At 36.9% G+C, this 25,021-nt stretch overlaps 2 protein-coding genes across 9 annotated transcripts; one reads left to right on the plus strand and one right to left on the minus strand.

The window, feature by feature from the left end:
• Positions 1-403: 403 nt before the first annotated feature.
• Positions 404-17,682, plus strand: LOC105629222 (uncharacterized). 8 transcript variants are annotated; one of them, XM_089724222.1, is made up of 12 exons: positions 404-598; positions 1,507-1,691; positions 8,307-8,832; positions 8,987-9,134; positions 9,611-9,721; positions 10,617-10,935; positions 11,631-11,975; positions 12,393-12,462; positions 12,755-12,921; positions 13,309-13,378; positions 13,506-13,651; positions 17,660-17,682. In XM_089724222.1, the coding sequence occupies exons 2-11, from the start codon at positions 1,539-1,541 to the stop codon at positions 13,640-13,642; spliced, it is 2,046 nt and encodes a 681-aa protein (XP_089580348.1). In that variant the 5' UTR covers positions 404-598; positions 1,507-1,538; the 3' UTR covers positions 13,643-13,651; positions 17,660-17,682. The 8 variants fall into 8 exon arrangements, with proteins under 8 accessions (XP_089580348.1, XP_089580344.1, XP_089580347.1 ...); XM_089724218.1 differs by lacking the exon at positions 17,660-17,682 and adding an exon at positions 15,448-15,933; XM_089724221.1 differs by lacking the exon at positions 17,660-17,682 and adding an exon at positions 15,461-15,933.
• Positions 13,972-24,654, minus strand: LOC105629223 (cell division cycle protein 48-related / CDC48-like protein). Its single transcript, XM_012210772.4, has 11 exons — positions 24,512-24,654; positions 22,656-22,929; positions 21,780-21,881; positions 19,753-21,618; positions 19,479-19,667; positions 18,672-18,814; positions 17,788-18,033; positions 17,096-17,282; positions 15,208-15,273; positions 14,875-15,124; positions 13,972-14,474 (listed from the first exon to the last, which is right to left on the minus strand). Exons 2-11 carry the CDS (start codon positions 22,875-22,877, stop codon positions 14,098-14,100), a joined length of 3,648 nt encoding a protein of 1,215 aa, XP_012066162.3. The 5' UTR covers positions 22,878-22,929; positions 24,512-24,654; the 3' UTR covers positions 13,972-14,097.
• Positions 24,655-25,021: the final 367 nt, after the last annotated feature.

A 25,021-nucleotide genomic window follows, 5' to 3' on the forward strand; every position in this document is an offset into this window, starting at 1 on the left:
TGTTTTTTAATTTTATATTTTAAATATTAATAATTATTAAATACATTTAACATAATAGCTTAAAGTTTTTGTTAATAAATTTATTTAAATATCTTATAAAATTTTTAAAAGTGTCTCTAAAATGTTTAAGGAATTTGTGATGCTTGTTCCAAAAACTATTAAGTTGCTTTGAAAGAGTTTCAAACAAACAAAAGAAAAAAACAAAAGTAAATGCATAATAAATACTAAAAGACATTTTCAATTCATTATTTTAAAATTGGACCATTTACTCCGAAATTTAATAATAGATTTGCACTTTAATTTCTAATAGTTCAAAATTCAACTATAATTTAATTCTTAAAAGGTACAAAATTTAAAATTTAAATATAATTAATACTATTTAGCGATAGCTATCAATTCAATTCATTACTGCATTGCGGCAGTCTGATACATGTCAGAGCTTCGCGCCTTCACGCTTAAAGCGTTACCCACAAACATTAAACACACACTCATTTTCTGATTCTCTCTCCCTATATAAGAAAGTTGCAGACTTTCAGTTTCAGTTCTGCGCTTTCTCTCTTCAAATAGAGAAAGGGAAAGTGTTGTGCTTTTTCGCTTGGTAAGGCATTGTCAGCCTTTAGTTTATATTAACCATCAACCTTTTTCATTTTTCTTCAAAAATTTTTACATTTGTTTGGTCTATCACTTGTTTAGGGTTTTGGGTTTTAGGTGTAAAACTTCAAATATGTTAACTGTTGTTTTTATGTTTTGAGGTTTTCCTTTTTGATAATGCGTTCAATTTCTATTGGTAAGGGTAGACGATTGTTTTTTTTATTTTAAATTTTACCTTTTTGATTTATTTCTTCTTTTTGCTATTTCTTTGCTATGTGGGTTGCTTAGGGTTTTAAGGTTTTTATGTTAGGTGGAATTATACTATCCAAATGCCAATAATATTGCATTTGTTATATGTTAAAGGATAAAGTTTGATCATTTTTTTTAACCTAGAGAATTTGAAGGTGTAAAGGATATCAGTCTTCTGTGGAAGGTCATCTTTTATTGTTAAATTGAATGCTAATTGCAAAGTGAGTTTCCCCTTGCGAAAATGTTAAGTTTTTCCTTCTGTTTTATAAGAGGAATTTTAAATGAAAAAAAGAGAAAGAATAAATAGCCATTGTAATGAAGCAGGAGTAGTTGTTGAACTTGGGCCAAGTTTAATATCTTCCCTTTCTGGTTTTAGATTATTAAAAATCTAAACTTGTAATTTTCTTAAAATTCAATACATTGAAAGATAATTTTATGTACAAGATTTTATCTTTCAAAGTATGAAGTTGATAGTATCCTGAAATTTGCTAGGGAATGGGTAATCTGTATATGAACTGCATAAAGTGGAAAAAAATTCCGTGATTTGGAACAACTTTCCTACTGAGCATATTACGTTTGTTGTTTTCTTTTTTCCTCTCAGGCTTTTATTTTTTGAAAACCCTGGGAATTGAAAACCTAATTGGATTTTTTTCTTCACCATTATAGATATCACAATTGGAGGGTGAGTCCTTTTTGGAATGATGTCGGGAGCTATAGAATCAGTGGCTTATTGTCCAACTGAGGATGCTCTTGGTATATTGTTAGAGTACCTAGTTGATCCAAAGCTACCCTCGAAATCTTCTGCAAGGTGTATCCCATCACAATCTGATCAGGAACTAGTTGCAAAACAGGTGTCTTTCTCTCTCTCTTCTGTTCATCAGTCTTATCCCAGAAACATGTGACTGCTAGCATAAGTTTCTTCATTTTTTTAGTTTTTAGTTGAAGTTCTTATTCTAGAAGAATGATGTTTTTCATTGCAGTAAATTAGTAAAGAACATATTTATTGCCAGTCGTATATTTTAGGCCAATGGATCACATGGGCAGCTGCTGTTTCTTTTTCTGCGGCGATTTTGTAATCTGTTCTGGAGAAAGTGTGCTTTACTTTTTATGATTTGTAATCTGTTCAGTTTTGGTTGAAGAAGCTTTCATAAATGCTGGGTGTTACACCTAGACAGTTGTTGAATATCTTAAGTCTGTCTCTTGTTTATGTTCTTCCTTTTGCTGAAAATTTTGGAGACCGCACTGGTGGATAGAAGAAACAAACAAAAAGAAGTTTCTTAAGTTGATTCTTCTCACTAGGAAGACTATGTTATCAGAACTAGATTTTTGTGGCTGATTGATTCTTATTCAGTTGTATTAGATTTAGAGTTTTAGGTTTGAAGAAGAGGTTTCAATTCTCATTATAATTTTTTCTGTGTACAACTCTTGTCTTATAGACAATTTAACATAATTCTAGGGATCCTGTATCATCTAATTTAGGAAATGATTGATCTTACCATTAAGGTGGTCAATCCTTTCCTTTTATTGTACAAGGATTGATCCTAGGGATCCTTTATCGTCTAATTTAGGAAATGATTGATCCTACCATTAAGGTGGTCATTCCTTTCCTTTTACTGTACAAGGATTGATCCTAGGGATTCTGCATCGTCTAATTTAGGAAATGATTGTTCCTACCATTAAGGTGGTCAATCTTTTCCTTTTACTGTACAAGGATTGATTCTATCATTAAAGTGGTAAATTCTTTCCTTATACAATTTATTCTTCTACCACTCCCCCTCAAGCTGGGTCGTGGGATCTTCAACACCCAACTTGCACAACGTTTCATGGAAGACTTGCCATGTCACTGCCTTGGTCAGAATATCTGCCAGCTGATCCTCAGATCGAACATATGGTAGACTGATGATCCCTCCTTCTAATTTCTCTTTAATGAAGTGCCGATCCACTTCAATGTGCTTCGTCCTGTCATGTTGCACTGGATTTTCTGAGGTGCTAATTGTAGCTTGGTTATCACACCTAAGTTGACACGTACTCTGAGGTGGAAATCCAATCTCAGTTAGTAACTTCTTAATCCATAGTAGCTCCGCTAATCCCCGAGCTACTCCTCTGAATTCTGCTTTTGCACTAGACAGGGCTACAACTTTCTGCTTCTTGCTTTTCCAAGTTACAAGGTTCCCACCAACAAAAGAAAAATATCCAGATGTCGATCTCCTGTCTATTGGATTCCCGGCCCAATCAGCATCCGTATACCCAAGTATCACCAAGTGTCCATTTTTCCCGAACATGATTCCTTTCCCTGGTGACCCTTTCAAGTATCGTACAATTCTCAAGGAAGCATCCATATGTTTCACCTGTGGCTTGTGCATGAACTGGCTCACTACTCCGGTAGCATACGCTATGTTAGGTTTAGTGTGTGAGAGATAGATGAGCTTCCCTACTAGTCTTTGGTAACTCTCACGATCTGTCATGTCTGCTTCCTCTTCTATTTTTAGACCATGATTCACCACGATAGGGGTCTCAGCTGGCTTACAGTCAATCAATCCAGTCTCGGTTAGGAGATCAAGGATATACTTTCGTTGCGATATGAAAATCCCCTGATTTGATCTCAGTATCTCGATTCCCAAAAAATACTTCAGTCCCCCCAAATCTTTCATTTCAAATTCTTTAAACAAGTTTCCCCGGAGATGTGCAATTTCTTATATATCATTGCATGTAATGATCATGTCATTGACGTAGATAATTAGGCATGTAATCAGCTCTCTTCTTCTCTTTAGAAACAAAGTGTGATCCGAGTTGCTCTGTCGATACCCGTAACGATTCATCGCAACAATAAATCTTCCAAACCATGCTCTAGGTGACTGTTTTAGCCCGTATAACGCCTTCTTCAGTCGACATACTTCTCCCTGTTGAAATCCCTTAGTAAACCCTAGTGGTGCTTCCATATATACTTCTTCCTTGAGGTCACCGTGAAGAAAGACATTTTTCACATCAAACTGATGAAGTGGCCAATCCAGATTGGCCGCCACTGAGAACAATATTCGGATCGTATCAATTTTTGCCACTAGACTGAATGTTTCTGAGTAATCCACTCCATATGTCTGAGTGTATCCCTTTGCCACAAGTCGAGCTTTATATCTTTCTATGGTTCCATCTGCCTTGTGCTTCACTGTAAAAACCCATCTGCACCCAACTGTCTTCTTTCCAGTAGGTGGTTTGCACTTTTGCCACGTTCCATTTTTTTCAAGAGCCTCCATTTCAACTTCCCTAGCCTGTCTCCATTCCTTCTTTTGTTGAGCCTCCTGTACTGTTCTGGGAGTAGTTTCGGTGTATAGTATTATTGTGAACACTTTGGCTACTTTGGACAAACTCTCCCTGGCAAGGTTAGCCACTGGATATCTGGACGTTTTGGGTTCACGTTCTGGTGAGTATCTCTTCGGAGGTATACCCCGGGTGCTTCTATGAGGAAGAATATATCTCCCTGTAGTCTCAACTACTTCTGTCTCAGGAGCTACATGTTCATGTTCAGAGTAATGTGAAGCAGAAGTAAAATCATTATGAAATTGGGTACTTACCTCCTGGACATCCAACTATGGAGTCCTTGGTGTGTCACTGAATTCGGTAGTTTCTACATTGTCTGAAGCAGGCTCAATGGATCCACACTCAATGAATCCACTAGCTTTTTTGTTGGATTCACCGACAGACAAAGTTGGACTGAGTAACCAACACAGTGGGTCAATATCTGTTTTACTCTCCCCCAGACCATTGTGTTGGGTGTGGTAAAAATATTCAGTTTCAAGAAAGTCACAGTCCATTGTGGTGTACATACGACGGGTTTTGGGGTTATAGCAGCGGTAGCCTTTTTGGTTAATCTCATATCCCCACAAAGACACATTTGACTGCGCAGGGATCAAATTTTGAATGTTCAGTCTTTGGAATATGAACAAAGATTGAGCATCCAAAAATTCGAGGTGATAGTGTCAAGGCAGGGGGCACTTGAATGTGTTCAGAGAGAGATTGTAGAGGGGTTTTTAGGTTAAGTATCTTAGTGGGTAAACAATTAAGAAGGTACACTGCAGTGGCTACGGCTTCAGGCCAAAAAGACTGAGGAACTTGAGATTCAAGCATTAAGGGTCGGGTGATTTCAAGAAGGATTCTGTTTTTTCGTTCAGCTACACCATTCTGTTGTGGGGTGTTTGGACAAGTGGTTTGGTGTACTAACCCATTTTCCCGGAAGAAGGTTTGCATGGCAAGATTGACAAATTCCCCCCCCCCCCCCCATTATCAGATCTGAGTATTCTAATTTGTTTTTGAAATTGGGTACGGATGAGATTGTAAAAATGCACAAATTTTTGTGGAACCTCAGATTTGTGTTTTAAAAAATATACCCACGTCATACGCGTACAATCATCAATAAATAACACAAAATACTTAAAAATATTATTTCCAGAGTTCGGAGCAGGACCTCATACATCAGAGTGTACTAAATCAAATGCATGTTCAACCCTAGTGTTACTAGAAAAAAAAGGCTTCCTATGGCTTTTTGCCAAAACACAAGTATCACAAGGAGTATTATTATGAAACTAAGGAAAAAGGATTTTGAGGTAACCATGTGACGGGTGTCCCAATCGTCGGTGCCACAACCAACTCTGTTGACCAGTCGTCCCATAAGCTAGTAGTGCGGACCTTTTCTGAGCCACTTCGTCTACATAGTACAAACCATCGTATTCAGTGCCACGCCCAATGATCTCCTGTGTTAGATGTCCTGTAAAAGGCAAAAATTCGAATGCATTAGAAGCGTACAATTCAGTTCTTTTGTCACTTGACTAACAGATGGACAATTTCAGGGTTGGGGATAACTCTATGGACCCTGCCCCTTTAACAGGTACAAAATCTCCACTAGCTGTCTGAATTTTAAATTTTTCTGGAGCTGATGGGATAATAATATCAGAGGGATCATACGTCATGGTATCAGTCGCCGCAACCATGGAGTATTTTTTCCACCCTTCGGTTCTTGGGCTATATAGGCTGAGGGGTATTTATTTATTTTCGACCGACCCGAATTTTTTCTCATACCCTATGAATGATTTCTATTTTTTTTCTATTTTTTTCTAAAAACCTGTGGGGTCAATCTGAATTGTTTTAAAGGAATCAAGACTTAATTGCATACAATCAAAACTTTCAGTATTTAATTCAGGTAGATCGCAACAATTAGGTGCAAAATAAATAGGATTAAGAATTGAATGGTTTGGAGGTGATTTTCCCTTCCTAAACCCTATACCTGTCCCATCTCTTTCTCCTCTCCCATTTGCTTCGGCCGCCCCTCTTCCTATTCCAATGGCAACAAATCCTCCATCTTTGCTGCTGTTGTGGACACCGGCGACCTCCTGGTTGCTAGTCACAACAGCGGCTCGACCACTTTTTTCCCGGTCGCAATTTCTCCTCTTCGGATTGTCCTTCCATCATTCAGGAAAACCAATGAGATGAAAGCATTCATCGTTGATGTGTCCAGTTAGGTTGCAATGAGAACACTTGAGGCCGCTCCGATCAATTTTCCCTTGAAATAATGAACTTGCTGCTCCGTTTGCCAAGTCTGATCGGGGCTGCGATTCACTGTGCACCTAGTTTTTTTTTGTTCACCATCGACCTAGACCTCTCCCCCTATCCTCTTGCGGCTAACCCGCTACCAATGCCTAGAGTTTCACCGTTGTCCATGGCTGCCAATGGACTGAGTATGTTCATCCGGGCGGCCTAGCATACGCTACTTCAACAGATAGTACGGGAATTTCTTTCAATAAATCATGTTTGACTGAATCAAATCAATCATCCATTCCGCGAGAAATTGGTGCAGTCGACTTTCTTGCTTTAATCTGTTAAATGTAGAAATATCTGCTGGCCTTGTCATTGGATTGGGTTGTCTTCTGTCTATTTCTCGCCAAATTGCTTGAAAAATACTGTAATATTTTTCCAGTGTTAGTTGCCCCTGTTGCTGTATATTTGCTTTTGTCATCAGGTTGAAGATTTGCAACGCATCTTCCCCACTCCGGTACGTAGCCGCCAGACCATCCCACAGGTCTTTGGCCGTCAGATATTCGACATACTGGCTAACTAGGTCTGGTTCAATGGCTTGAATGATCCATGAAAAAACTTGGAGATCCTTTTGCTCCCATATGGCAAACACTGGGTCTTCTGTGGCTGGAGGTGGGGAATTTCCAGTGATATGGTCCAATCGTCCCCTTGCACCGATGGCCAACCGCATCAGTCTTGACCATAGGGAGTAATTGTGATCATTTAGTTTAATATCGACTGAGGCTGTTTGGTTATTGTTTGATTGAATTGTAGTATGTTGTTTTAACAACCGGGCAATCTGTGTTGACAAGGCTTCTGTGGCTTCAGTCAGTGCTGGATTGACACTGTTGTTGGCTTCGTCACTCATGTCGCTGGACAGGTAAGTTGCTGGTAAATGATGAACAAGTAATGGAACCCTATGATCGATAATGCTCTGATACCATCTTAGATTTAGAGTTTTAGGTTTGAAGAAGAGGTTTCAATTCTCATTATAATTTTTTCTGTATACAACTCTTGTCTTATAGACAATTTATAGATAATTTAACATAATTTTAGGGATCCTGTAGCGTCTAATTTAGGAAATGATTGATTCTACCATTAAAGTGGTCAATCCTTTCCTTTTATTGTACAAGGATTGATCCTAGGGATCTTATATCGTCTAATTTAAGAAATGATTGATCCTACCATTCAGGTGGTCAATCCTTTCCTTTTACTATACAAGGGTTGATCCTAGGGATCCTGTATCGTCTAATTTAGGAAATGATTGATCCTACCTTTAAGATGGTCAATCCTTTCCTTTTACTATACAAGGATTGATTCTATCATTAAGGTGGTCAATCCTTTCCTTGTACAATTTATTCTTCTAACAAGTTGGTCTTTTAAATAAGCAACAATGGCTTCACTCCTCTGTTTAACCTGGACAAACGGGAAAACATTTAGGTTCGATTCTTCTCACTGGGAGGACTATGTTATCAGAACTAAATTGTTGTTGCTGATTGACTGTTATTCAGTTGGTCTTTAAAATAAGCAACAATGGCTTCATTCTATTTAACCTGACAAATGGGAAAATATTCAGGGCCAAGAGAGAGAGAGAAATTAAAATAAGCAACAATGGCTTCACTCTGTTTAACCTGGACAAATGGGAAAATTTTTTTTTTTTTGGGGGGGGGGGGGGGGGGGAAGGGGGGGGGGGGAGTGTGTGTCTGTGTGAATATGAACGGATATTTATTTGTTAGTGCAACCCCACATGTTGTTTGTAGTATCTATTGTGCTGGAGGTCTTATAAGCAGAAAGTTATATGCACATTTTTAAATATCACCTTTAGTTATGTTCCTTTTGGGACATTTAGTTAAGTATTCACTAGTTTAACTGCTGTTTTTGCTCTTGCAATTGATTTCCTTCAGGTTCATGCAGTTGTTTTACTTTATAACTATTACCACCGTAAGCAGCATATACATTTAGAATTTCTTGGTTTTGAAGACTTCTGCAAGTTAGCTGTAATTTTGAGACCTACTTTATTCCCTCATCTGAAACTAATGCAACTGTCCAATGATACTGAGCTAGATGACCTCGAAAAGCAGCTTTCATTGACAGAGAAAACGATTATGGATGCATGTGATATTTCCACAAGTTTAGATGCATCCAAAAGTGTTCCAAGTTCAGAGGGATGGACAATTTCCAAGGTTTCTGTCTTTCTAATAGACTCACTGAGGGAGAATTGCTTACTGCAGTATGGTTCCATCACTGAAGGTGTTTGGTCAGTGATTGAGAAAGCTGTGGAACTCTCTTTTAACAATTCAAAGTGCAACATGGACTCAGAGCCCACAAACAGAAAGAAAAGATTTATTAGAAAACCTTTGAGAAATGAGCCAGGTATTGATGAAGCTGGCCTTCAGCAACATGCATTTTCAGCTGTCGAGGAAGTAACTGGTAATTGATCAAACAATTTGGTTTCTACCTTTTTTTTGTTATTTCTCATTCGCTATTGCTATTGCTATTGCTATTGTTTTTTATATTAATACTATTTTGGATTTGTATTTTAACCTCTAAGTATGGTTGAATAAGATTCTTGTCTGCATAACAGGTATTAATCAGGGAAGTCTTCTGATTTTGGAGAGACATGTCGTATATTCTACCAGTAAAGAAAAGACGGCTGCCTGCTTTTATATAATGCAGTGCACACCAAACATGAATCATGTTACCCAAAATCCCATTAAAGATGCTATTAATAGGTTTGGTCATAGCAAAGCCTTACCTTTCGCTTTCTTATTATCTTAATTTTACCTTATTAATGTATTTAATATTGGTTTTTCTTGGGCTAGTCTATGGTTCCATTTTGGCTTGTAAATTGAGGGTCAATTGATTTTTACAATATTGCATGTGTATAGTGAACGAAATCCAACCTCTAAGATTCTGATTAAACATAACATTGCATGTGTATGGTGCTTTTCTTGGGAGAAATCACAAATTATGATGCTTTATGGCCCTAAACGTTATATTATCAAGAAAAGCATGCATGGTGCCGGTCTTATCTATTTTGGGACTGAGACTTAAGTTTTGGAATTTAATCACTGGTTATGATACTTTTACTATCTGACTGGATACTGTTTGACTTTTGTTAAATTGTATTCGACTTGTAAACGCTGAATGATTAAGGGTGAAAAATGCAATTCTTCTGATTGGAGCAATTTTTCTTTTCTGTGAGCAGCTTGCAGGGCCCTTTGTTCATTAGGAGTTCTAGCCGATGGATTCGTACTGCAGTCGTCGAATACTTCCATTTGCTTCCTTATGCTGAGATTCTGAATGACTGGCTTTCCAGGTGAAATTTGCATGTATATTATTGTTTGGAATGCTATTTGAAGCTTGTGATTCATTAGCATTAGGTGGTTCCTGGTCATCACTTTAGCTTTATGTATTTGAATGATAGATATAAAAATATAGTGTCATGGTACCAAATAATGGCTGTGAAAACAGCTGTTATCCTCATAAGAGATAGTCTTTTGCTCAACTGCTGCCCAAACTTATTTTATTTATTCATGAAAAAGAACATGAAGTTTGCTGTTATTTCTCCATTCAAATAACCTTGGTAAAAGATTGAATGAAAAACTGAAAATTTTGAAAAAAAAAAAAAAAAATTAAGCCAAGATTCACCAACTGCAGTGTTGATTGTGTTTTTGACAAGTGATTAATTCTTAGGGATAGGCCATAAGCAAGTACTCTCTGATGAATCCCTTATCCTCATTATAGATTCAAGTGGACTAAGAAAGTGAACTACTATAGTAGCATGGGACACAAAGTAGGCTTGTTATATTCCTTAACTGTGATATGTCAGGATAATAACATCAATTATAATTTTTATTTTACTACTATAAAATATACAGTCTCAATATGCTTTATGATTTCAATTTGATATGGGCCAAAAGGAATGCAAGGGGGTCCAATGCATCTAATATGAGGATAATTTTAAAGTTTATTACATTAATAATGCCCATAGACTTGTTTTAACATACACCAATTTGTGTACTTATCTTCATTCTAGTAAGTTCGGCTTCTCCCCTGAATTTCATCAAGTTAAGGTGTCTAGCTGATTAGTAGAATTACTAAATATTGTTCTCTACTTTTGCTCTTTTGACGTTTACATATCTGATCAGTAGCATTGCTTTATGATTTAGGGGTACATCCAATATGTGATCTCAAATTTGTCTTTTCAACAGGCAAATGCTTCATGATAGTTTGCAAGTTCAGAAAGTAGGATCAGAAACCATAAACGTAAACTTTTCCAAAAGGATTAAAGAATCTTGTGAGTCAGAAGTTCCAAAAGGTTCTGATAGAAAGCAACCAGGCAACAAGACAGGCTTTGGATTAACAAAGCAAAATGAGGATGATGGGTTTCATGTGGTTGATTTGTCTAATGAAAAAGATGAGGCCCACAATATGGATGTGGATGACTCTTTTGTGGGAAACACCCAAACCAACAACTACCAAAAAATGATGACTTCTGTAGATGGATGTTTAAGTGGCTTGACGAACAAGGTTGGATTTTTTTTTTCTTTTTAGTATATGTATATTATGCATGGGAGAGTTTTTTCTGTTAGATCCTGCTTCCAAAGTAGTCTTCAGATTGGCATTTGATCGCATATATGCTCAATTTTTTTCTAGACATAGCTATTGAAGCCAGTAGTTTCTGATGATTATGTCGAAGCTGTTTTTTTTTTTTTTTCTTCTTTTTCTTTTTGCTATGATGAATGAATATACACATACTACGTATATATATTAACTTAGATTATATATATATCTCAAAAATTTGCCTATAAATTTAGGGTAATTTATGGGGAAATTACTACTCATCCCCTCTCCCTCCTCTCTCTCTCCTCAGACACACAAAAGAAAGAAATACTCGAATATAGTACCAACTCCACATTTCTATTGACTTTCATTCATATCTGTTCCTCAGAAGTTTTTGAAGGTAATATGTGAAGACATTCATGATAGCCCCTCCAGATTTTGTTACATTCAGTTACAACTATTCCAATGAATCTTCACTCATCCTTTCCGTTGACTTTGCCACCTCTCCAGTTATGCCCCCTGCATGTCTCTGAATACTACCACAGAGCATAAGCCTGCACTGAAAGTCCAGGAAATGAGTGTCTTCTAGTGTTGTTAACCTTAACAACCTTTTAACTACTTATTTTTCTTGCTTATCATATGAGCTATCACTGGTTATGTAGGCTAGGATGGCTGATTCATTAAAGAGGCAGAGAATTACTCAAAGCAGAGATGGAACTGTTGTCAGTGAAAACAAGAACTACAACAATGTCTCCTCAGACAACAATGTAATGCCAAAAAATGACAATGCACTAGTTGAGTATCAGCCAAATTCCAATGATCTTGACAAAGTAAACAACATCATAGCTTCAAAGAATCAAGATCTTGACAACGTAAGCACCAATGCACTAGTTGAGTATCAGCCAAATTCCAACGATCTTGACAAAGTAAGCACCATCATAGCTTCAAAGAGTGAAGAACTGTCACAAGCGGCTTTGAGAGTTATTTTAAGCAAAAGGGCTAAACTGGTATGATGTTTTATCCTATGATTGCTATTTTTCAATGCATATTTTTAAATGACTAGACACAAACATTCTTGTATAGGAAGTGACATATGCATATTGGATTAGAAGTTGTTTGATTTCAGTCTTCTATAGGTAGGATCCTAAGTGTCAGCTCAATATTTGATGGATGGAAGTTATTTGAAACCTCCTTGCCAAAATGATCATAGATCATAGGTCATGACCAATGGTATCTGCCAATCTTAAATTGATTCCCCGGTCAAGAAATACATGCCCAGAGTATCTCAGATTTTGTGTCGTACATTTTTCCATTCTTACGAAATTGTATTTTCTGTTGTATATTGTTCTTGAACCTCGCGTGTTTTTAGCATCTTCAAACTGTGGCAAACTTGGACACTATTGAATCTTTGAATATCCATGCAGTGTTTTCAGCTACGAGACATAGAAGATCAGATTGTGCAGTGCGATAAAAATATCCAGACAATTTTAAATGGTATGGGTTGATTCCTATATTGCATCTTGATTCATCCCACCTTTCTATTAAAAAACATGTCATCTGAGTAAGAGATGAACTGAATCAGAACTCCAGGTTCTCTATTGATTTAGCCTGGCACATTTGAACTGGATGCTTATGCAGGAGTGCAACAACTGTACTTTTTTTTTTTTTTTTTTTTTTTTGAACTAAGTGGAAAAACTATACCATAATTTCATGAGGTTTCAATTTTCATTCAGATCTAAGACCAAAATCCGAACATTTGTTTTCCTTTCTTTCTGGTCTGTAACAGGTGGTGAAGGTGATTTGGCCCTGAAGTTAGAATCCCTTATAGAACGTTGTAATGATGTATCCCAAACAAGTCTTATCCAAGGAACAACTTGTCAGCATGGTGATGACCAATGCTTACCTCAATTTAGATTGCCTGCCAGTATGCCCAATATACAAAATTCATGTCAGGCAAGTCTATATCTTTTGTTTGTCTCGTTGTTTTCTTCTCTACTAGACTATACAGTCTAGAATCACGATGGATACTTTCTACACCAATGTTTTTCATGATGATGTCTATGTGGCTTTGCCTGCATTGTCTTATCGTGCATGTCGTCTGACATTATCCTGGGCTTTGGTGCACAATCCTCTGAGCAGGTGATGGATATGGCTTTGCTGCATATGACGGCTCATAACGAGACACAAAAGAACTAGAATATTCTTTGTTAAGATAATTTCAGAATTACACCTTAATTGTCTTGCTTACAATCACTGTTCTTTCCCATTCTAAACCCGGCAGGATAAATTTAAAGTATATTTTTTGTTTTGCCTCTACTGATTAACTCATTGTTCATTCAGCAGAAATTGGATGTCCTATGTTCTCAAAACGATTGGATATTACCAAATTATCATTTGTCTGCACTAGATGGTAAGATCAAATTCAATCTGTGGAAAAAGAGAGGATGAAATTGAGTTTGAAGCTATCTAATTAATGTGCATTTAGGCATTAACTACTGATTTCAGAATTAAAGCTAGCGTGGTTCTTGTCTTTGAAGGTGGATTCAAAGCTAACGTAGCTGTGAAAGGGACTGATTTTGAGTGTTCAAGTGATGGCAACTTGCATTCCCATCCGCGCCAAGCAAGAGAATCAGCTGCCGAACGAATGTTGATCAAACTGCAAAATAAGCCCTAACATAGTCTGGTAGGAATTTCAACTTCAGATACACAGCTTTACAATTCTCATATTACTATGTATTGAAAATTGAATTTGAAAAATAGCAAATAGGGTAAGAGAACAAAAGACGATTGAAATCAGATTTTGGGGAAATAACAAATTGGATAAGAGAACAAAAGGAGGCAGTAAACTTGTGTATATCAACCGTTAATTTATGACTTTTCAGGAACACATTTAGAACTTCTACTTTCTTTTTAACTTTCTGCAATTTTAGCTGTCACTGTAATGAAATTGATGAGAAAAAATGAAAGAGAGGCTGATTGCATGGAAGCTTAGACATCTGGAAGGACAGAGAACTACTTTTCACTCAATAATTTTGCATTGAAAAAAAATCCCGACTTTACATCAACTAACTGCAAGATTTCTTTTTTCTTCTTTTTTCCCCCTATCAAATGGAGAACAAGGTATTTAGTTCAGAAATTTGTCTCATCTTCAGCAAATTTCACTAAAAACTTCAAAATTGAGTACTTGGGATTGTCTTCACCTCCTTTGTCCTTAGTTTCGAAAACACCCTTCATAATACGCGTATAGAGTCTTTCAAGCTGTGGAATGCCATAATTTTCTGTCCGTTCCACAAAGAGCCGCTTAACATACTTGACGTGGCTTGATATTTCGGAATCCAATGTATTGCGGGATCCACTCCCTTCAATATTCACAGAAGTTTCTCCACAAGTTTGGTGCCTATTGCCATCAACAGATGAGGATTCTGGCCTTTCAATTTCCATGTCATTTGCCCCTGGCTCTTCCGATGGTTTTGCCTCTACTGCATCTTGCTGCTGTGCTTTATCTTCTGTGAAAACAGCACATAACATTATTTGATGGCATCCAAAAATAAATCGCAAATAGATACCGTTCAAAGCTTTGAATGAGTGTATCAACCAAGAGGGATCCAAGTAACTGTTGTCTTTGTTGTCAAACTTAAACATCAAAGGAATACGAAACAGTTTTACCTGCTATATTTTTTATTGAGGATATCCAACTTAAATTAAAGTTATATAAAATATTTGTTTAATTATGGAAAAGCCAGTAGTGCAGGCAGGGATTTCTAAACTTAGTATGGATCGTCTAGGATAATTCAAGATACTACTACAAGACACTGCTCATTTCCAGCTGTAAAATGTTACTTTTAAGTAATTGCAGATATCAAACAGCAACATCATAAAGAAGTAAATTTAAATGAACCACAATACCTGCATGCGTAGCATCAGTGCTTTTCTTCTGCCTTTTCAAAGCTTCATAGCTTTGATCCAAATTAACCTCTGGCTGGACATTTCGTAGTCGAGCACTTGCTCTAGTAACAGTTCCCTGTTGCACCACTGGGTTTGGAGGAAAAATTGATCCCCCTAAATCATCTGGTACATGAACTGGTCCCCCCTGGTCAGCAATCTTGTCACAGTATGCAACAAGTGCAGGGTCCATCTGTGAAAGCATTCCATGCACCTGAAAAAAATTGACATTTGTGTTAGGCCCTTAGGGGACAGAGTGGAACAACAAGGTGATGACAAAAGAACAGAGGAACCTACCGCATCCCTTAGCTCATAAGCCCTACTAACGATCCTAGCACCATTGTAATCATCTCCATTATACACCTGAAATTGAGAAACAATATACGTATAACTTGGAAAATAGATAAAATATAAACATTAAATTGTCATGTAATTTTTTTTTTTTTTGTACATCTGAAATCCATAGCCTTGAATACAACACACACGCATTAACTGATTCTTAACATAAGCTCCAGTTCTTTTTCCTCTAACATTCAGACAATTAAAGCAGCTCTCAATGCAATCATGCGGGCAAGCATTTACAATTCAACATCTGAACAGAATCAGTTCCAAAGCAGTCGGAGATTCACCAATCAGGCCAAGCCTCGTTGATGTCCTCTCAGCCATTAAGGGTGTGGGGAGTGGAGAGTTTTCAGCGATGTGGTGGGAGGTTTCACCTTGTGATGGAGTTATGAAAGGGTGTGGGGAGTGGAGCAGTTTCAACCTGGCCTCCCGGTTGTGTAATCTAATACATGCTAAAACTAATGTCCATTAGATAGTTATAATCAATATAGTTATGAAATTACCTTTAAGGCAATAGGAATATAACTAGCCCCCAATATATTAGTTTCATATTCTGTTTGTTGATTTTAATGCTTTTGACTACCATGTACAATTTCTTTTTACCAGCAGCACAATGCTATCAAACATATGTTGAACAAAAATCTATTAGCCTTTGTGGCAATACCATATTATTATAAGTAATCATGACAAGAAATGGGGTAATGATCCTATAAATTCCAAAACTCGCCGTGCTTTTCACTTTTATTAATTTAGGCCATGTATTTAGAATCAGTAGCAATTGTATACAGCAGATGTAAATCACAATGGAGTCCTTAACTTTGCACATTTGTCTATTGAACTCCTAATGTTGTGGTTTTCTACATTGAAACTTGGAAATATTCCTTACACACTTTAAAGACCTAGAAAAACCATTAAATAGCTCACCACATCAAACTTAAAAAAATAAAGCCATTATCCACCATGGAAATTAATGTTATATTCAATGAATGGATGAGGGTTTACATAATGCCCATCAACAGCTGGCTTTGCATAAGGATTAGAAAAAGGGAGAAAAACAATCAACTTGGACGACCATGGGTTTTGCATGACTTTTTTTTGGTCCATATAAAGAAACTACATAATGTCTTCTACAATGTCCTAGTCCATAATGCCAAAAAGCCACTATATTGTCACCCAGATCACTAGAACTATCAAAAACCATCTATTTCATGAGCTTTTCAGGGTTGTCTCATCCTCAATCGTACCCATTTCTCTTTATGATTCCCCCATAGCTTTCTGATCTTGATTTTCTATGATTATTAGAGAGAGGAAAAAGGGACTACACATAAAGAAACCAAACGATTTGTTACTCCTTGTATCTTCTTCTCTAAAGTGCATGATGCGGTGTGGGTAGGAGGTTTTGGATTTTCTCCTCCTTATTTTGTTTCTATCTCATTTAATATTAACTTTTTAATCAGATGGATGGGAGGATGGAAGCAATTGCTGTCCCACTTAGACTCTTTTTAGGAAAGAAATCATTTTTAAGCTATTTAAATGCCCGTCCCATACTTTATCTTGCAAACATTAAAATAGGTCCTCGATGCATTTTTAAATAATTATTTGATTTGAGAGCTTGATGTGAAAAAATTGAAAAAAAAAAAAAAAAAGCTTGCTTTCAGGGAAAATTTGGCAAATTTGGATGTGTTTTGCCCTCAAATGTATTTGACAAATTTATATCCACTACAAGATTCCCTAATCACCAATAATAAATGAAGACAAAAGAGTAAAAGTACAATAAACAAAACTATAGCTTATGAATGGCGTAAAAGTTTACTTAGAATGAAAACCATACTCAAGAACATACCTTTGCATTGGTCACAATGAGATCAATGTCTTGCAGGAATGTTGAACATGTAATATACTGACCAGAGTCGACGCGTTGCAGTAGAGTAGCCATGTCCATAGGGTTCTGGATTATTGAACGATAGTTTGGAGCATCCTCATCTGTAACAGGATAATGGAAGGCACTAAATCGTTTATCATACAATATCCTGCAGCAATGAAACATCAAGGTCATTCATGATCTCCAACTAATGTCAACCAGGATAAATATAAAACAGAAAAGCGGGGAAATGGCATAAATATAAAAAATAAATCATTATGAATATCAAAGAAATCCAACAATAATACAAGTCCAATCAACATTCAACCATATCTAAAGAGAAGAAGAAAAAACTCATTTACAAGTTCCGTACTCATAAACAATTTGTATTTATTTATTTACTTACTTTAAATTAAAGAAATGCATTTTTGAGAGTTTCCAGTTTACGGAAACATGTTTTTGAGAGTGAAAACGTGTTTCCAAATTATCTAATTTATGGGGTAGCCACAAAACATTTCTAAGGATTTTCCAGACATTTCCATGCAGGAAATGTTTCTGAAATGGAGAAACAACAGCCAAAGAGTTTCCGTGCAACACAGCTTAAGACAAGCCTACAAAATTTGAAAGGATGCAGAAAATACGATAGGGGACAGAACTAGTAAAGGTCATTTTACCGATTGCAAATATCTCTAAGGCACATCCGCATTCGGCGAAGAGCATGCTGCTCAGCTTCTACCTTTGCTTTCAACTCTGAAGCCTTTGGGCCACTTGCCACTTTTGGTACCTTGGGAAGTTCAGGTAGGGATACTGATTCTTGTGATTTCTTGGTCATGCCTTCTAACAAGACTGATAGAGCAGCTTCAATCAAATGTTCAAAAAATACAGATCTGTCTTCTGCTGATGGTATGCCCACTTGATAGCTAAAAATAGAAAGTAAATCCACTGAAGTTAAGAAAATTCTGTAAATCTATAAATAAATAAAACTTGCTATATGAAATTCATTAGAATATTGAATTTTTAATGGGAAATAACTTTCAGTGTGGATTAGTTTGATAACAAGGACTAGTTATCAAAAAACTTGAAAAGTGTAAAATGGATAACACAAAAAACGCATGGAGATGTCAATATGATGCTCTAAATACCAGCATAAATATAATACTGGCGCTAAATCAATCTAAAGGTACTTAAATTCTAATTTTGATGGCTTTCCATGCTTATCAAGACAGCTAACCCTAGCTTTAGGATTATCTATATAGAATACCACTTAGTCCCACAACAAAGCATATTAAAGTTAAATTACCATCTTCTTCAGGCGAAAACAACAAAACAAGACTAAATCCAATCAGAAGACTGCATACAAGCAGAACAGTAGGAAAAGAAAAATATAACCATACAAAGTTCCATGTCAAAAAAGAACTATTATTTCATAAAAATGCAAGGCTGCAGGTTATCTATAATGTATTAGACATGAGATTGCTTTCAAACAAATTGTGGATCAAAAAAGAATTAGAAAAGCATTGCTACAACAACAAACCATTTTTTGAAAAATAAGACATACATTGAACGTTGAGGAAACACTGGAATTTGATTGCCATCAATATCAACAAGTGGATCTGTAGAAGTTCCAAGTAATAATATGGGCAGGTCAGACGGCAATTCTTCTAACAGAGTCAAGAGAACAGCTCTGAGCTGTTCATGAGCCTGAAATATCAAGGTTATCAAACTCAGATTACAAAACAAAAGAAGAGGATTATTAACTTTATATTTTACTGGATCAGAAACACATCATTAAAAACAAGAAAATTCACAAGCTTCAAGCAATTTTTCTTAATTGCTTAAAATCAGACATGATAACAGTTGGAAAGGAGGTAGGGTTTAAAAATAAAAAATACTGTGAATTTAGGCAAATTTAAAGTTATACCAAGTTCTTTGGGAACAAATTACCACCGTCTGTACTTCATACATCGGGTACAACTATATCCAAGCCACCAAGTGGTCATTAAAACAATTATATGTGTCAAAGTAAATTAATCATTTCTGATCTTTTAAAATCTCCTTGCAAGTGATGATATGGCTATAAAACAACATCATTTATAACTAAGACAACATTTTGACATGAAGGAATGCAAACTTTTTTTTTTACAACTTTATTTAAGCCTAATGGGGATATTGCTTAAAAATATTTTTTAATAGCTGTGTTACATCATCATCTGGAAGGAACTAGGTTTTGGCTATAATTGTAACTGACACAAAAAGTCTAGGCCAAATTATTGCATTTCCAAAGAATTTGGCCCACATAAGGATATTTGGCCAAAGTTGGAGTGCCTTCGGTAATAGATTCCACAAAAAGAAAGGACGAGCTTACATTTTCCCACCAAAGTCTGAATTGAGGTATATAAAGGATTGAAGGTGTTGTTCTCCTTGCTTCACCAAATATATGTACCAATGCTTCCTCAGGTGTCTTTGCGCTGGGATCTGAAAGAAGAGAAGGAAGCCCAAGAGAATGAACTGGAAATTTCTCCAGTTGATGTAAAACTGCAGGCCCAAGATGATCCTGTTAAACTATATCAGTAAGTATATTTAGTGTGAGGTTCCCATAATGAGCAGTCAATAAAATCAAGAGATTCCAAGACAATTACCAGGCCAGAACCTTCATCACCAGTTAGCAAAAGTCGTGGCCTGTACACAAGAGGAATTGCGGACCCATAGGAAAGCATAGAAAGTTTGGTAAACTCTGATGACACTCCAAGAGGAGGAAAGATATCGGAAATACAATTCATGGCTTTCTGGAGATGTCTTTGAAGACATGGTGCAACTACTAAAGACAATGGCCGAGAATGCACAACAGCGCCTCTGTGAGCAGCAGGGGTAATTGTTGACATGGCTTCGATAAAATGATACTTTTCAACCTTGACCGAGTCAACATCAATAAGAAACTTATCATCACTTGTGTACACTTGAGGATATTTTTCACGGAAAGCGCGAATGGCAGCTTCAGTACATAGTGCTTTTAAATCAGCACCACAGTATCCCACACAACTAGCTGCAAGTTCTGATTTTAGTTCCTTTGAAGGAGGTTGTTTCCACTTCCGAGTATGAATGTCCAGTATTTCAGCGCGTGCCTCACAACCAGGCAAAGGGAAGTTGAACTCGCGGTCAAACCGACCAGGGCGACGCAAGGCTCCATCAATGGCGTCAACTCTGTTGGTTGCTCCAATCAAAACAACTTGTCCACGAGAATCTAGACCATCCATCAATGCAAGCAAGGTGGAGACAATAGAATTGTGAATCTGCTCTTGTTTACTTGACCTCACAGGAGCAAGTCCGTCTATTTCGTCAAAGAAGATTATGGAAGGCTGGTTCCTTTGTGCCTCTTCGAATAGCAGTTTCAATTGTCTTTCAGCCTCACCTACCCATTTACTAAGTACATCAGCACCCTTTCGCATGTAAAAACTAACCTTCTGGCCAGCTTTCGAAGCAGCACAAGCTAATGCTCTGGCAATCAATGTTTTCCCAGTGCCGGGAGGACCGCATAACAAAACCCCCCTTGGTGGGGTGATGTGATAGCTGGCAAAGAAATCTGGATATAGCAAGGGAAAGAAAACCATCTCCTTCAGAGCATCAATATATTCTGCAAGCCCACCTATCTCATCAAAACTCACACTTTCATCAACTTGTAAAGGTTGGATATCTGCCCCTCCCTTAGAACTTGGCCCAGCAGTTTGGATCCCAGAGGTTAATGTAGTAATAGCATCACCCTGATGACCCCAACCCGATGCTGCAACATTTAGTCCCCATGCTGCTGTTCCATGCATGTCTAATCCCCCAAAGAGCCAAGGTGGACCAGATCTGCTCCCTCCACGAGCCCAAGGAATAGCAGGACCTTGGTCCAGCTCATCCACAAGAAGGGAATCATCAGAATCTTCAGCTCTTGTCATACGATGACGCTTGTGAACTCGTGATCCGCCCTTCCTTACATCCCTATTAACCCTGGTTCCTAATCCTTGGTGCAATACCCTTCGTGGAGATTGTGGTCTTTGCTTACCTTCTTGCATAGAGAGCCTGCGGACATCAGCACGATTTCGCAGATCATATCTCCTCCTTCCCTCCTGTTCTTCTTCTTCCACTTCTTCTTCTTCTTCTTCTTCTTCTTCTTCTTCTTCACCTTCTTCATCATCACCATCTTCCTCTCCTTCATCCTCACCCTCTCCATCACCTTCATCCTCAGCCTCGCCATCATTCTGACCATCATCGACATCATCATCATCAATTTCATTCCCATTTTCTGTCTCATCTTGAACAACCTTCTCCTGAAAAGTATCTTCTTCATCACCAGATTCCAACTTCAACTGTTCTCTTGCCACTGTTTTTGAACGGCGGGGTCGTAGTCCTTCACGTCTAGGTGTTGATCTTGTATCTACAATCTTTTTATGCTTTGCAGATGATAATTCATCCTGACTGACACTATTATCAATCCGGTTCCTCAAGCCTCGAAAAGTTGGTTTCTGAAATAAAATTTTCCAAAGCTTTACGTAAAATGAAAAGGCAAATAATAAATCGTCATGCTTTACTTATTACAGTGTTCAATGTACAACCCATCGAAGACAAGAGAAAACAGCAATGATCCCCATAGAAAACACATGCTTGCATGAGTATAGTTCCTCACCATCAAGTCTTCATCTTCTGATCCAGAACTATCTGTGAAACCTTCAAGATTTACAGAAATCCTCCTCTTTCTGGTTGAGCGCCGAAGATTGGTTGAGACTGACTGCCCCAAAAAAAAATTTTCAAACCAAACATGCATCAGAAGTTAGAAATGCATAAAATGGAGAAAATTAAAAGAATATTTTAATTTAAAAAGCAACAGGAAAAAAGACCTGCACCCGAAAAATTTCAAGATCTACAAATATACTAGTAAATTGAGGAAAGAAAAAAAAATTTAATGGAGACTAGACCAGATGGGCATACATTTTGGTCCAAATGATTTCATGGTTATCTAGGAAGCTAAATTGCTTCTAATGTTTTCTTTATTTTTATACTTCACATTCAGGGGCAATATGGTAATTTTCTGCTCAGACTGGCCTTTTGGCACTGGACTTAATCCTACTGATGTAAAGCCCCAGATTCCAATAGCCAAAACACTTCAATTCACTCAAAACCAACTATTCCTACAGAGCCACATCCTAATATACAGCAATAATACATAAAATTAAAAAGCACTACATGTGCTACATATAGAAAACTTATTTAAATTCCAAATTCCAAGAATAATAAAAATTATAAAATATGTAATCTTACAAGACAGCTTAGACCCTGTCTTTGACTATGGGGCTGCAAGATCTTAAATATGAAATGCATGTCTTTAATATAACAAAAAAAAAAAAAAAAAAAAAAATTCAAGGCACCACTAAGTCATCCACATAATAGCAAAGCATTCAAACCCAAGACATCGCAACTTCGCAAGACATAAATATCATCTTAAGTTGATAGAAAGGCCATTTAGCTAGAAGTATGAATTCATCATTCATATGCAGGCACTTACATTACAATTGGGGCTCCGAGTTGGCCGATTTGATAACATCTTGGCAAGTTGAGAAGCAGCTGTCCTTGTCTTAGTTTTAGTTTTCCTGGGGCGATTGATTGGAGTGTAATAAAAGTATGTCCTATTATTACGAATAAATTTTGGCCTTCTCCTGAGCCTATCACTTGTTCGTACTGGCCTGGAAACAGGCCCATCTCCTTCACTGGAACGCTTAGAATGCATATGCAGACAATATCTCTAGAGACTATGCGCTCCCATACAACTCAAAAAATGCCTAAATTCAAATTCAGAGAAACAATGAGTGCAAGCTTCAAGTTGAAAGCAACAGAAATAAGCATCTCTAGAAAACTACTAATCAAAACCCTTGACTGACCCCTAATTGTAATTACATGGATGAATCATACAACAGATATTTCTAATTACTCTTATTTTCCTTTCATTTTGATTTTTGCAGTAACTGGTGGAATTAACAGAAACCTTTCAGTCTCAAAAAATGAAGTTAAAAGGCCAAACTTAAATTATATACACAAAATAAAAGCTGAGTTGGTCAATTACAGGAATGATAAAAAAGGGCTTGCCATTCCAGGGCTGAAACTTGAAAATGAAACATTACTAGGAAATACTTGAAATGCAAAACAGAATTTCCAACCCAACCCTTTTGTGCATGCAAGTATAAACATAGGTGGTGCTGCTGCAAACAAGCACACATAAAGACATACACAAAAAATTTTGTATATATTGTGTAAATAGATTCGTTCCAACCTTGCAAATAGTAAGAATTAGGTTATATTACGTTAACGGAAATTAGAAAGAAAAAGTTATTGATCGAAATCTAGTAACGATGACATCCTCATACGAAAAGTTTAAGGCCATGTAGTAACATTTGCGTTAGGTTGTCTGAGAGCCCTCTTCTCTAACACTTGTTATCTTGCACCGGTTTAACATATGCTAAGTAATTGGATACACACATACACATATAAAGCCAAATTCGTGGAGAGCAGGAGAACAAGAGGAATCCTATGTGATTACGAAAGATGAAAGAGAAGTCTTAGTGATGTGTATGAAAGTGTTGAGTAGGGGAGGAAAAAGTTCAAAGGATTAGCATGGTAGAGAGACAGGGATTGACAAGATAAGGAACGACTGCATCCATTTGAAAGTAGAACTAACACTTTCCAAAGGGAGATTGAGACATTTTAGACACATGAACCATAGACCAACAAACACAACAATACAAAACAATTAAACAGAAAGATAGTACATGGCAAACCTCTCCTACAATGATATGGGAAGTAATGCAACCATTCTAAAAAGCATTTCATTTTCGGTTATGTAAATGAGTTCTCCTCCTACGCCACCCATTTTATCCAAGACAAATTTCACAAACTTGCACGGGAAAAGAAGCATATCTGTTCCCTAATTTTGTTCTTGGGTGATTCTTGTACTCTACTTTATTTTCCAAATGAACATAAAACAAAAGACATATATGCATGCATTTCAGAAGTTGCATCTAATGAAGCCCTAAAAGATTGAAGTAATGCTTCAGTTAATTCAATAAGACTCTTAAGCTTATATACATAATCTAACAAATGTAAACATCGATTCCCATTTTCAACAACTCAAGAATTAATAGATTATCACAGGAAAAGATAAATGCATGCAGCAAATAAAGAAATTTGAAGCTTTTGAATTGAACAAAAGCAACAGAATCTTCCAATTTCACTTTCAAAGAACTTATAAGAATCGCTCTCTGCATTTCACTTTGAATTAATCTTCATTTCTCATATGCTTCACAGAGAGGGAACGAAATAAAAATTTTTTTAAAAAAATGAGAAATTAAACGAATGGTGGAGATTTACCTGATCAGAGATCTAGCTGCACCAGAGAGAGCAAGCGAAGCATGTGAACATATAGAGAGAGAAACTGAGAGAAAGAGAGAGAGAGGTCTAAAACCCCAGAGCCCTGGTTTTTTTGAGAGTTTCTCATATATAAAAACCTAAAATTCACAAAAGAGGCCCGAGTTTCCTTTTCTGAGTCGAGACTCAGTGAGTTAGTTGGAGTGCATTGGGAACGAGTCACGGTAGAGCTCATATTTCTATGGACCGGACCCACCTGTTTCTTGGTCCGGTCAACATGTGCCACGTGTTAGAATATTTAAGGGAAATCTTGGTCTTGCCGTATACAGGCCAGTAGCTCTTTGCCACGTCATCTATATCCTTCAATTTAATGACGTGTGAATTATATATATGACGTGGCAGTGAAAGATTGGATTGTGCTGAGCAAACGCATAGACAGTGCCACACACAAAATACTAACTTCGTTTTATGCGTGTAAAATATTGAATTTTGGAAAATATATTACTCTATAAA

This window comes from Jatropha curcas, chromosome 1 (assembly GCF_041381405.1).
Source record: "Jatropha curcas cultivar XTBG-Jc1 chromosome 1, XTBG_Jcur_1.0, whole genome shotgun sequence".
NCBI lineage: Eukaryota > Viridiplantae > Streptophyta > Magnoliopsida > Malpighiales > Euphorbiaceae > Jatropha > Jatropha curcas.

Excerpts from the sequence above, each read along its gene's own strand:
- LOC105629222 (XM_089724222.1), top strand. The coding sequence starts at position 1,539 with ATGATGTCGGGAGCTATAGAATCAGTGGCTTATTGTCCAACTGAGGAT. Across the intron at positions 9,722-10,616 it reads CTGAATGACTGGCTTTCCAG|GCAAATGCTTCATGATAGTT; the intron begins GTGAAATTTGCA and ends TCTTTTCAACAG. Across the intron at positions 12,463-12,754 it reads TATCCAGACAATTTTAAATG|GTGGTGAAGGTGATTTGGCC; the intron begins GTATGGGTTGAT and ends GGTCTGTAACAG.
- LOC105629223 (XM_012210772.4), bottom strand. The coding sequence starts at position 22,877 with ATGCATTCTAAGCGTTCCAGTGAAGGAGATGGGCCTGTTTCCAGGCCA. Across the intron at positions 21,882-22,655 it reads CTCGGAGCCCCAATTGTAAT|TCAGTCTCAACCAATCTTCG; the intron begins GTAAGTGCCTGC and ends TTTTTGGGGCAG. Across the intron at positions 15,125-15,207 it reads CTTATGAGCTAAGGGATGCG|GTGCATGGAATGCTTTCACA; the intron begins GTAGGTTCCTCT and ends AATTTTTTTCAG.